Source organism: Podarcis pityusensis, assembly GCF_964106645.2.
Source record: "Podarcis pityusensis genome assembly, chromosome: 9".
NCBI classification, from domain to species: Eukaryota; Metazoa; Chordata; class Lepidosauria; order Squamata; family Lacertidae; genus Podarcis; species Podarcis pityusensis.
In genome coordinates this window covers 16,264,630-16,277,018 of record NC_138034.1, presented here as the reverse complement: position 1 = coordinate 16,277,018, position 12,389 = coordinate 16,264,630, and the positions used below count along the sequence as shown (strand labels likewise).

Below are 12,389 nucleotides of genomic sequence, written 5' to 3'. Positions count from 1 at the left end.
ACCCACAATCCTGAGATTCAGAGTCGCATGCTCTACTGACTGAGCTATCCTAGCAGTATGAATGCATTTACACTACTTCGACCATGAACACACACACACACACACACACACACACACACACACACTTCTCTCCTGTTTATATCTGAAGCCTGTCCTCAAAAAGTCATCACCTCTTCTTACTTCTTCTCACTCAAACACATTCTCTCTATACCACACACACACACACACACACACACACACACACCAAATCCTCACTGCTGCAATCCGCTTAACATCCAAGACCAATTTAGAGATACACCCTGGTACTGATGCTATCAGCTACAGATGGGAGTGTTACAATGAAGTCTTTGAAGAAGACCAACTTTCCCTGTTAATACCACTGCTCTCTTTGGTCTTCATCCATCATTATTTACAAACCAGTACACTAGTGATGCAAAGCAAGCTTATCCCTCTTTTTGTGACTTTTTTGGCCAGAAGTCACAAAGTGCAGTCAACATCACATGGACTCTGAGCTGCTCTAAACATCACCAAAATTTCAAACTCTGTATCAATTTGGCTGCAAATCCCTTTAAAAAAAAAAAGGGCAACTTAATTTAAGGATGCTACAAATGGGCTGACAAGACAAGGGTGCACTTGCTAAAATGCAATGTAATGCACACGTTATTACATTGTTGTAGCATTAAACCTCGTGTACATGTTATGCCAGAGGTAGCCTTTAATTATCTGCTGATGGATTCCTACTTATTTCTAGCAAATTACTTCCAGCCTCTCTGCAGAAATAAGCCTACAGCTACTTTGAGGAAAACATAGCAGTTATCTTTTGGAACAGCAACCAATAAGTACTTTGGTCTATAATCAACCACACTAATTACTTAGGAGGGCAATTGCATCCATTTCCCAAAGGGCAGTTCTTAAGTTTTCTTGACCAAAACAGCGATAACTAAAGGAGAAGTTTTAAAACTTCCTTTATGAAAGCATTTATTAAAATATATCCAGGTAAAGAAGCATTTATCGGAAATGTCCCCCACAAGCAGAGTGTTTCTTAAGATTAAAATTGAACCAAAAGCTGAACACTGTTACTGGATACTTTCTAACAAACATTACAAATATCCATGACAACTTTATTTCAAAGTGACCCTTACATCTTGTATAACCGCTGGCAGGAATATCAGCAGCCAAACACACAAAGATGATCTAATTGTATAAGCTTCTCATTACCAGCAAGCCTTCACATACAATCCTCTATTCAAATTTTCCCCTTTGCGACTATTTTCCAAGTACACAGAGGCAAACAAAGCAAACAGGCTTATGGCACCAGACTCACCCTAGAACATCCTAGACCGTAAGCTCATTTCCTTGAACACTGCCAAGGTGCTCCCTTCTCTCCTACAACCTCTGTGTAGCTCAGGCAGAAAATCTCAAACATCAACAGCAAGAGAAAACATGGGAAATGCAAGTAAGGCTAACAGGACCAAATGCAGAAAGAGAAAGACTTAAAAAGACTCAGGTCTTGTTAAATGTCGAGTCACCACTTTTCACTTGCAGAGACCCCCCCCCCCCGTGCCCTTAACAGCTGATGTTCAGCATCACTGCATCGCCAGGCAGGAAAACTGAACCTGCTGAATTCTTGCCTGTTAAATACACAGAACCTTGGTCAGGGAAAAGGAGGCTATCCTAATTAGTCAGTGGCTCTCATGGGTGGTGCGCAGTGATTTATTTTTGTGCTTAAAGGTAAAGGGACCCCTGACCATTAGGTCCAGTCGTGGCCGACTCTGGGGTTGCGGCGCTCATCTCACTATATTGGCCGAGGGAGCCAGTGTACAGCTTCCGGGTCATGTGGCCAGCATGACTAAGCCACTTCTGGCGAACCAGAGCAGCGCACGGAAACGCCGTTTACCTTCCTGCCGGAGCGGTACCTATTTATCTACTTGCACTTTGACGTGCTTTCAAACTGCTAGGTTTGCAGGAGCAGGGACCGAGCAACGGTAGCTCGCCCCATTGCGGGGATTCGAACCGCTGTCCTTCTGATCGGCAAGTCCTAGGCTCTGTGGTTTAACCCACAGCACTTACTTTACTTCAAAAGCAGCTCAGGGGTGTGTGTGGAAGTGTCATTTCTTCTCCTGTACAAATGATCCTTCTGGAGATTTCGCACTCTGCAACTTTCCTGGATGCCCGCATTTCCAAAAAGCTTCCCCATAGGTTCAGGTGTGCTTTCCTGTAAGAAGTAGGAAGCAGCCTACTATGCACCTGACACCTGTTCGTGTGTGTGTGTGTGTGTGTGTGTGTGTGTGGTCTTTTTCACTTTGAAAGAATCTGGTGCAGAAAGATTCTGTCAAGGTAAAAGGAAGGTCCTTCTTTCTTAAATAGAAAATCAGAAAGCACATGGATCACAGGCCCTCACAGCCTAACTCTGCGATTCAATTAAAGTTCAGGGGAGCATGCTGTGAGGCAACTACTGCCGCAGGAGGTGCCGACAGCTAGGAAAGATGCAGAGCACTGTTTAATGGAAAGAAACGCACATACAACTCCTGCCCACCTTGTGATGATTAAAGCTGAACTCTACGCCCACCAAAATTCTGAAGAAATTCAAAAGGCCCCTGGTTATGAAGGAGTAAAAAACCAAAACAAAATAGGAGCCTTGTTTGCAAGGAAAGAAACGACTTGTGAAATTGGGGGCAGGGGGTAGGTTTCAGCACAGCACGACTAGAATATAACCCATGACAACAGAAACGTTTAAAAAATGTTTAAATACTAACCACTGGAACGGGTTCCATTGCTTCTTGTTTGATGGGGACAGGGTCAAACATTAGCATCTTCTTAGTCAGCTTTAGTTATATTGTTGTGCAGGACTCTAGAAACACGAGGGGGGAAAGCAAGAGAGGTTTTGAGAAAAAAACAAAGCATGAGAAAGCTGTAGAATACCCAGCTCTTAAGTGAACATATTTTACATTACTGTGCATAGGAGTTAATTGCATGTACGGCATGCAAACAACTGGGCACAGCTTATTGCTATTGGAGAAAACAACCCAACATTGGGAGCAGGGGTAGAAGTGTGAGTCCCCTCTCAACAGTGCTTGGGCAAGGCCTGCATGCAAGTAACGCATGCAAAACACCGTATTATCTCCATAATCCTTAGAATAGCTCTATACCAGGCATAGGCAACCTTTGGCCCTCCAGATGTTTTGGACTACAATTCCCATCATCCCTGACCACTGGTCCTGTTAGCTAGGGATCATGGGAGTTGTAGGCCAAAACATCTGGAGGGCCAAAGGTTGCCTATGCCTGCTCTATACTTTTAAAATTGCATTCTCATCTCCATGTAGCCGTTGCGGGTGCCCGCAAAAAGCTAATAATGGCATGCCTAAGACCACCTAGTAAGTTTGTCACGAGGAACTTCGCAGCTTATCCTCAGAAACTCTTTAGGGCAACACAATGTATGAAGTTGTGCGATACTGTCTCAAAACTTCAGGAAATCCCTTTGCATTTATGCTATCAGGAGTACTACTTTTTGGCTTCAAAGCAAATATCTACCTCTTAAAAAAAAAACAACCACGTCTATGTTACAATAGGAAATATGTTGTCAAGCCCTACAAATACAAAAACTTGTTTTATTTTTTAAAAGCTGCTAGAAAAAATAAGAGTCCTATTATAAGGGGTCAGCAAACTTTTTCAGCAGGGGGCTGGTCCACTGTCCCTCAGAACTTGTGGGGGACCGGACTATATTTTGAAGGGGGGAAAAAGAACGAATTCCTGCGCCCCACAAATAACCCAGAGATGCATTTTAAATACAAGGACACATTCTACTCATGTAAAAACACACTGATTCCCAGACTGTCTGCAGGCCAGATTTAGAAGGCGATTGGGCCGGATCTGGCCCCCAGGCCTTAGTTTGCCTACCCATGGCTTATATGAACCCCACTGCCAGATGTTGAACTACTTTGATGTTTTTATCCAGATTTAATTCAGAATAATTAGCACAAGCAGCAGCTACAAATAACCAAACACTCTTGGTTCTCTTTCCTCCACAGAAGAGAATGCATTAATCACACAGATGTCCTGCTCCCATGTTCGGTGTCCGCAATGAGGTCTTAAAGTAACACACCTTGTTTATGGGGGAAATCCTGTACAGTTCCTTCACATGCTGTTTTGTCAGCTGGAAAGCCTTTGCATGTGTCGACATTTATCCTAAAGTCTGGAACTGATTTCTAATACCACCTAAGAGGCAGTTTAAACCAGGGGTTAGATGATAAGACCTCCTGTTGGAACTTCGATTCTAGGCTCTGCATGAGCTGTGAACTCACCGGGAGAGCTCTGGGCCTCAATTTCCAAAGGTAAAATGGGCATGAACAGTGCTTTGTAAGGATGACTGAAATGTACCACGGAAGCAATAACTGACATAGCTCGAAGGAGTCAAAGCTGAAATCATTTAACTATTTGGCATGAGATACAGGCTGTAAGATGTAAACAAGACAGTTTCACTTGATTCCTGTGGGACAATCTCAGTACTCCAGAAAAGGATCGAGGAATACACACCAAATTTTACGATAAAAGGTAAATACTAGTAATCCTCCCTGCTCCCCAAAACCAATGTTAATTCCCCTTTAATTGTTAGGACGGGCCCTCAACTAACAAGTCCCAGTTGGCATTGCCTAAGCTCTGGGTAACAAATCTTACGAATTCTGTATCATTTCCAATTCACATTCCTGTAGCTCAGAGCACGCAAAACAGTTGTATTCAGAGAGAATACAGCGACCGTAATTTCTGGAAAGGAAGAAATTCCCTCTCATGTTACAATAGTGGGAACTAATTAGGAAAGGATCAGCAAAATGAGAGCTAAATCAAGCTTCAGAATTGATGGCAAAATTATTTCTCAAAAGGAAAGCTTTTATTAAGTAGAACTCAGTAATTGTGCGCGTAGCAACTGTAAAGAGCCTAACACTGCCCTCAACAGGGGGAAACCTGCTCTTAATATTATACGTCGCCCATCTCAAGCTAATTATAAAAATAAAATTGCTTGTATTAAATATCATCAACAGTTGCCAAACTTTCCAAGAGTCAACAGGAAAAGCATTAAAACAACAGGAGTTAAAGAAATAAATGTTATGGATGGAGTAGAATTTTTTTATGTATTGGACCAATGAAATATTTAAAGAGGGCAGACAGTATGACCACTTATTTCAAAGACATGAGAAGTAGCAGACTTGCTATGCATTTTTATACTCAACATGTGACTTGTTAAATCAGTGGCGGACTTTGGTCTTTAAAATTTCAGTGGCGCCCTGTGCAAGGCCAAAATTGGATGCCTCCCCACCTTTCAGTTATAGTTGCAAAGTCCTGCAATGCCCTCTAGTGTCAGCACCCAGTGCAAACTGGCCAAAATCTGCCCCTGTGTTAAATAGATAGGGCCATTAAGACAGTTCAGTAAAGCATGAGAGGTGGCAGCTTAACAGCGACACAACTGCTGCCTAGAGAAGGAACTTCTTTTAAGTCTTTTCTTTGGTGATTGCTGTCCCATAGAAAAAAAAGGTCAGATAGCCAGGATTTTAGTGTATATGCAATTGGAGAGCAGTACATCCACCAAAAATAAAATACAGCAGCAAAGATAGGGCCTGAGTTTAGATCACAAACCAATTTACTTTCTATGGTTTGTAAACATTTTTTTAATTACCCTTCCAGTGCATTTTTTAAATTATCCTTCCAGTGCAAATAAGATATATCATTATTATTCCCAAATTGCAGTGGCGGAGATTGAGTTATGTCAGCCATGCATGGGATCTATAGCCCCCCCCATTCAGGATATTTTTTGTGCCCCATAAGCTTTTGTTAGCATCTAAATAAAGTTTGCCATCTTAAATTTTTATTTTTTAGAAAAAGCACATTGCCAGACTTAAGTCTTGCAGAATTGTGTGAATAAGCACTAAAGAAACAATTTTTTGAAATGTCAAAAGGTTATCTTTAAACTCATATGAACATTACATATAACCCCCCCATCTGCATAATGTTGCAGGTGGTTCATATTTTTTCCTGAGGCCTCAAGTGCTGAACAATACACTCAATACCTTACTTAATCCTGTCCTAAATAATATGCAAGTTCTTAAGCGCAACACTGTTTGTTTGCATCCATAGGTGGCGCTAAAAATATGCAACAAAGAACAATCCATTGTGTATTGCGGTAGATTTCACTGCAAGCATAAAATTCAACAAGTCGTTTTTTGAAATTCTCTCTGTATTTTGTCCAATGAATCAAAGGGAGCCTTTTCAAGGTAGACAGAGAGGTTCCAAAGGAAACGATACAAATGGTGAATCACACAACACCTCTGGAAACCAGAACATAGTGAACACTGGTAAAACACTGAGTCAATCCCATAACTGCTTTGGGTTTTAAAAAACCCCCAAACCACCACCTAAGGAAGAGAGAACAATTATAACATAAAATGCCACAAGATATTTTGTGTTCTTATACTGTGATTTTATGTTGTAACTGCCCTGAGATCTGTGGGTATAGGGTGGCATTACAAATATATAAAATAAAATAAAACAAGAATAAAGAGGATAACACAAAAGCAATTAATTTCAATCAGATTATTCCTAAACTCCTCTTCCAAGGACCCTTTGGCAGGAGCTGGTAGACAAAGGGAGGCGGTAAAATTTTCTGGTGTACACTGGGACAGGTTTGCCAATTGCCTTGAAGGGAAAACCTATTATTATCTTTCACGTTCATTTGGAATGAGAGATCACTGAGGACAGGCATTGTGCTATCCATGGCCAATTTCAGGTTAGGCGGACATGAATGCAGAAATTTCATTATCACCTTTAAGTTTTGCCTGATCAAGCAATTTAAGGTTGCAACTATGGAGCACATGACGTCTTATGAAAAATTACAGGCAAAACTGATTAAACGCAGTCCCATCTGCAGCATTGTAATTCACAATATTTTTTTTGCTGCAGCCCCAGCTTACTGAGCCAACCCTGTCCTAGACAATATGCAGAGCAATGGATTCAGCCTAAGGATCAAGACACAATTATTTATAGTACTGCAGATCCTGACTCAAGATCTCAAGCAGAGGATTTCCCCGGTGCTCTAACCCCAAACGCTTTCCCCTTAAGGTACCAGATGCTAGGACCTTAAAACATGCAACGCATGTGCTGTGTCACTAATTCTCCCCTCCCTGTGTAAGAAAAAAGTCATGCTCCATCAAGTCATATCCGCTCACCCACAATGATAGTGCTTTAAATATAACCCTTGCCTATAGCTTACGGTTTTGCTAGGTAGATGAAATTCTTTGATGAACAGACTTGTGAAGTTTCAGCCTCTAAGAGTGGCTTGAACTTTTGCACTTCCGTCCTCTGTCGAAAAGTTTAACCACCTGAGCTATACAAGGAGGAGGACTGTGACTTTTCTTCAGTTTCAGTTTCTGCTTTTAGTAATGCAGTGCATTCTACAGACTTAGGGCTGGCTGATACAAGAAAAGGGTCTTAGCAGTGATTATTTATACCCATGGAACGCCAATTCACACATTTCTCCAAGTTTTGGTAGGAATCATGCGGAGGCTATTGGCAAAACATGAGATTCTTACATGGGTTGTGTTTTTCACCAATGGTAAGCAGAAAATGTTTGGTTCAGGCCAGGCCAAGTAGATTCCTTGCATACGTCAGAAATATTAAGAGCTCTAACTCATTATGGCCGACGTGGAAAAACATTCCTAAACGCTTATTTGGTGGTTTCAAGCCAGCTATCAGTGCTCATAATTGTCTTTCCAAGACAGAGGTAAGGAGTAAATCTTACAACTCTTCCCTTTCCAATCCCATATTTACCAGAACCACCATCTGAGGTCTAGAATCTACTTCCTATTGAGGTACTAGATGGAACCTTCCATGAACTTAGAAAGCAAATACAGCAGCTATTGAGACAAAAAACTGTAGGAACATGGGAGACTGAAGAATGAGAGATGTATTGTTATTGACAATAGTACTGATAAAATGCCCCAATTCACAAAAAGTATTTTTTAAAAATGAGATCTAAGTAACTGAACAAGGGAACTATATAAATAACTGAATTGTAACAAGGAGGACAAAAATGTTGAATATTTTAGGGATAGTTATCTGGTAAAACAGTGGAGTTTTACCACTGTTCCACCAAAGAAGAGGAACCAAAGAGGAGGAACAAGTCGGAAAGAAGATAAATTAAGGAACTACATTAAGGATATTCTGAGTATAGCGTCCAGTTGTAATGTGTCAATTTGCAGAATTCATATATGGCATATTTTGCAAGCTACTATATATATTTTTTAATTGTTGGAAGACAAAGCGGCCACAACAACCACCTTTAACTATCTAGGCCACCACTTCAGAGGAGGTGCTTAATTTCTACAAATCAGACGAGCTAATTTTGCTTTAAATATTTTATATAGGTAGAAGTATGTAGGCTATATGTAATATGAAACTACATAACTAGCAATGATGCAGTAAGCAAACATTCGTGTGTGTGTGTGTGTGTGTGTGTTAACAAGCCACACAGTTTTATTTTCCAGCCTCCTCCCAGCTGCTCCACCCTCTGGACCTTTGCCAAGGCAACTCGACTTGTCCAAACAGGACACACTTTGATAAAATTTTCGCTCACACCCTGTCCTTCGGTGAGGCTAGTGAAGCAATTGATTTCTCCATGCAAATAAGGACAGGTGCACAGTTAAAAGTCCAAGCAAACTTCTAAGGCACTTCCTGGAACTGTAACCTACTAGAAAAGAGAGAGCACAAGCGTGTGCCAAGGAACCTGGATAAGGGAAATATAATTTATGCACTTGATTTAAAAAAGATTAATCTTCCGACGGAGTCAGGACACGACCCAGGCAAAGTTAAGTACTTTGGAGCATGCTCTGACTCTTGATCCTATTGATTTCAACAAGATGTGTTATGTCTCATTAATTTCAATGGAGAGTTGGACTCAAATGGAATTTACTCCTGAGGAGTCCTGTTTAGGATTGCACTGTTAAAATGCTCCAGACATATTTTCATGTTGTTGTTGCTATTTATATAACATCCTATACCCATAGTTCTCAGGGTGGTACACAACATAAAACGACAATATACAAAACACAAAATACACAACTGAGACAAAGACAACTCAATAATCCCCCCTATTTTGCCTCATCAAGACTCTATTTGTTTCTTCCTGCGTGTATCAGCTTGGCTCCAAGCTACCTGAAAGTCTTGCTTTCTCCCAAATGCATCTACCCATCCTTTAAGATCTGTAGAGGGGGGACTTTATGGGGGCTGCTGCCTTCTAGCAGCACAACACAAAACAGGGCCTTTTCCGTGGTAGCCCCCTGTATCTGCAACTCCCTGCCCTGAGAGGTTAGAGGGCTTTCTCCCTCCTTGTCTATACAATATCTGCAGATGTTGAAGAACCTTTTTGCAACAGCTTTTGGTTTTACGGCTTGTTAGAGTGGGGTGTGTCTCTTTGCAGAAAAAAAATACGCTCCCTTAGGTTTTATGCTGTCCTAATGCTGTGTTATTTTGCTGTAGTTTAGTTGACTACAACACAATTTGGCCGACACAGATGCCAGCCCTACACCAAGTCTACTCAGGCAACATTATTTATTACAGGACCTAATCATGTCGTCCACATCATCAGGAGTCCATTTGCCTGTGAATATTCCAGTGTGAAATATACAATCACCTGCTGAGAGCACCTTTTGCATTACACATTGGACAAGCAGACAAGTCTCTACGCAAAAGAACAGATGGACACAAATCCAGCATGAAAAATGGAAATATTGAGAAACCAGTGGGAGGTTATTTCAGCCTCCCAGGACACTGTGATCTTAAGTTGACCACATTGGAAACCAAGAAACTTCAAAACGCATCGTGAAATTGCTGGATTATGTTTTTGTGTTGGCATTGGTAGGCCACTTAATACTTGGGAGTGTAATTAAAAACATATATAGTGCCAGTTCAGTCCACATGTGATGGCATGTTCACAATACATCAAGAGGTTCAGTGCCATCACATGTGGACTGAACTGGCACTATATATGTTTTTAATTACACTCCCAAGTATTAAGTGGCCTACCAATGCCAACACAAAAACATAATTTTATTTCTATGCTGTCTTTCCACAGTTCCATGTTCAAGGCGGCTTACAGAATGGAGAGAAAAAACACATAACTGCAACATAACAAAAGCAGTCATTAGCAAGAAATAAACGTTAAAAAAATACACAACCCAACTCAACCATTTCTGCATAAATCATCACAAGATCTAAAATAAAGATACAAAACAGCCAACAGCAACGACCCCCTGCCAACAAAACCCTCCAGGCAAGACCCCCAACCCAACACGTCCGACTCATCAACAAATATGAATGACCAGCATTAATAACACAGTTATCCCTTTCTCTACTTGTCTACATTTCATTTCCTTCTGATCTGTCTGCTTGCAAGTCTCTCCCTCTTTAAATCTGGGTAACACTTCATAAATCTGATGAAGAGGACAATAGTCATGAAGACATATTCCATAGCAAAGTGGTTAGCCTTTAAGATGCCAGAAGACTCTTCCTTTTCTTCTTCAATTTGTTCTAGAAATTATACACTCATCAAAAATGCTGATGGTCTCTAAATGCACAAAAAATTTAAATGCTCTGATCAGGCTTATTTAGTAGCATTGTAAATGTTCTGCTACACACGGGAAGAAAATTCAGGACAACCACAAGGAGACACAATCTTGGTAAATATGTGGCAGAGGCTGCTTCTAGGAAAGAAGCCAGACATAGCAGAATAGAGTGCAGAGATCCAGCATCTACACATTTCAAGGCTGTTCACCATTCATGGCTTGGCCCATACTATGTGGAAGAGGAATGCTGAAAAACTCGCCTTAATCGGCATTTCCACATGTAAGCAGGGATAAAGAAAATATCTTCCAATGGTGCTGGGAGGTTCCACTTATGGTTTTTTGAGAGCCAGTGTGGTGTAGTGGTTAAGAGCGATAGACTCGTAATCTGGGGAACAGGGTTCGGGTCTCCGCTCCTCCACATGCAGCTGCTGGGTGACCTTAGGCTAGTCACACTTCTTTGAAGTCTCTCAGCCCCACTCACCTCACAGAGTGTTTGTTGTGGGAGAGGAAGGGAAAGGAGAATGTTAGCCGCTTTGAGACTCCTTAAAGCAGGGGTCTGCAACCCGCGGCTCCGGAGCCGCATGTGGCTCTTTTACACCTTTGCCGCAGCTCCGGGGCGGATACTAGCGAGGGGAGGAGGCGCATTGTGCACCCCGACACTCCCCACTGTGGCGGGCGCTGTACTGGCTGTGACGTCGCATGGGGGCGGTGCGTGTGTTAGTCACGCACCGTCCCGACGTCACCTTCCCGCCCGCTGTCAGATTGCGGCTCCGGAGATATATTTGTTTTAAATGTCGCAATGGTTTTGCGGCGCCCAGTTTTTTTTTCTTCGGAAACGGGTCCAAGTGGCTCTTTTTCGTCTTAAAGGTTGCAGACCCCTGCCTTAAAGGGAGTGAAAGGCGGGATATCAAATCCAAACATTTCTTCTTCTTCTTCTTTTAAAAACTTGTGCCCCAAGTGCTGATGGAAGAACTTAATTTGGGCTTCCTAAACTCTTCTGAAGTTTCAAAACTTCTAACATCTGCTTCCACTATCTCTGGTTTCTTATATCTCTAAGGCTACAAGAAAGAAGATTCCACCTAAACATTAGGAAGAACTTCCTGACAGTAAGAGCTGTTCCGACAGTGGAATTTGCTGCCAAGGAGTGTGGTGGAGTCTCCTTCTTTGGAGGTCTTTAAGCAGAGGCTTGACAACCATATGTCAGGAGTGCTCTGATGGTGTTTCCTGCTTGGCAGGGGGTTGGACTCGATGGCCCTTGTGGTCTCTTCCAACTCTATGATTCTATGACTCTATGGCTACAATTCCAAGAAGGTATGCCAGGAAGTAAGAGTGCTTCCAGAATGACGACTTCCAGAGCTACCTAGGCTCTGCAATTCTGGGTCACTGCACTTGTTGAAACCACCTCTTTCTGCAACGAATGAAGAATGGTGCTATGATCTACACTTGCAGAGATTGTGCTTCTTCTGTTCCACCCCTTACAGAAAGTAAACTTTAAAAAGTAAACTTTTTTGGGGGGGGGGAGGGATTCCAAAGAAACCGAAGACCATAGGATAACAGCAATTTTATAAATGAGTGGACACAGAACTGAAATAAACACCTTGTGTAGAAGCACCCTAAGTCCCAGTGAAATCAGTAGGATGTATTTATGAATAAATATTTTTAAAACTGCGCTGTATCTTCAGAGGTTAGACCACAATTATGTTTTTTCCTCCTCAGCTGAGAGAAGGCAGTGCCTGCACACTCCCCCCTGCCTATTTGGTGTCCAGAAATGGCCCCATAGAA

General features: G+C 41.8%; 1 protein-coding gene across 2 annotated transcripts in view; it reads right to left on the bottom strand.

The window, feature by feature from the left end:
- Window positions 1-12,389, bottom strand: part of KLF3 (KLF transcription factor 3) — a 39,788-nt gene that overhangs the window by 15,210 nt on the left and 12,189 nt on the right. For both annotated transcript variants that reach the window (XM_081020147.1, XM_081020148.1), the window contains exon 2: window positions 2,757-2,851. In XM_081020147.1, the coding sequence (XP_080876273.1) occupies window positions 2,757-2,813 (57 nt within the window). In that variant the 5' untranslated portion in view covers window positions 2,814-2,851. The remainder of the gene's footprint in view (window positions 1-2,756; window positions 2,852-12,389) is intronic.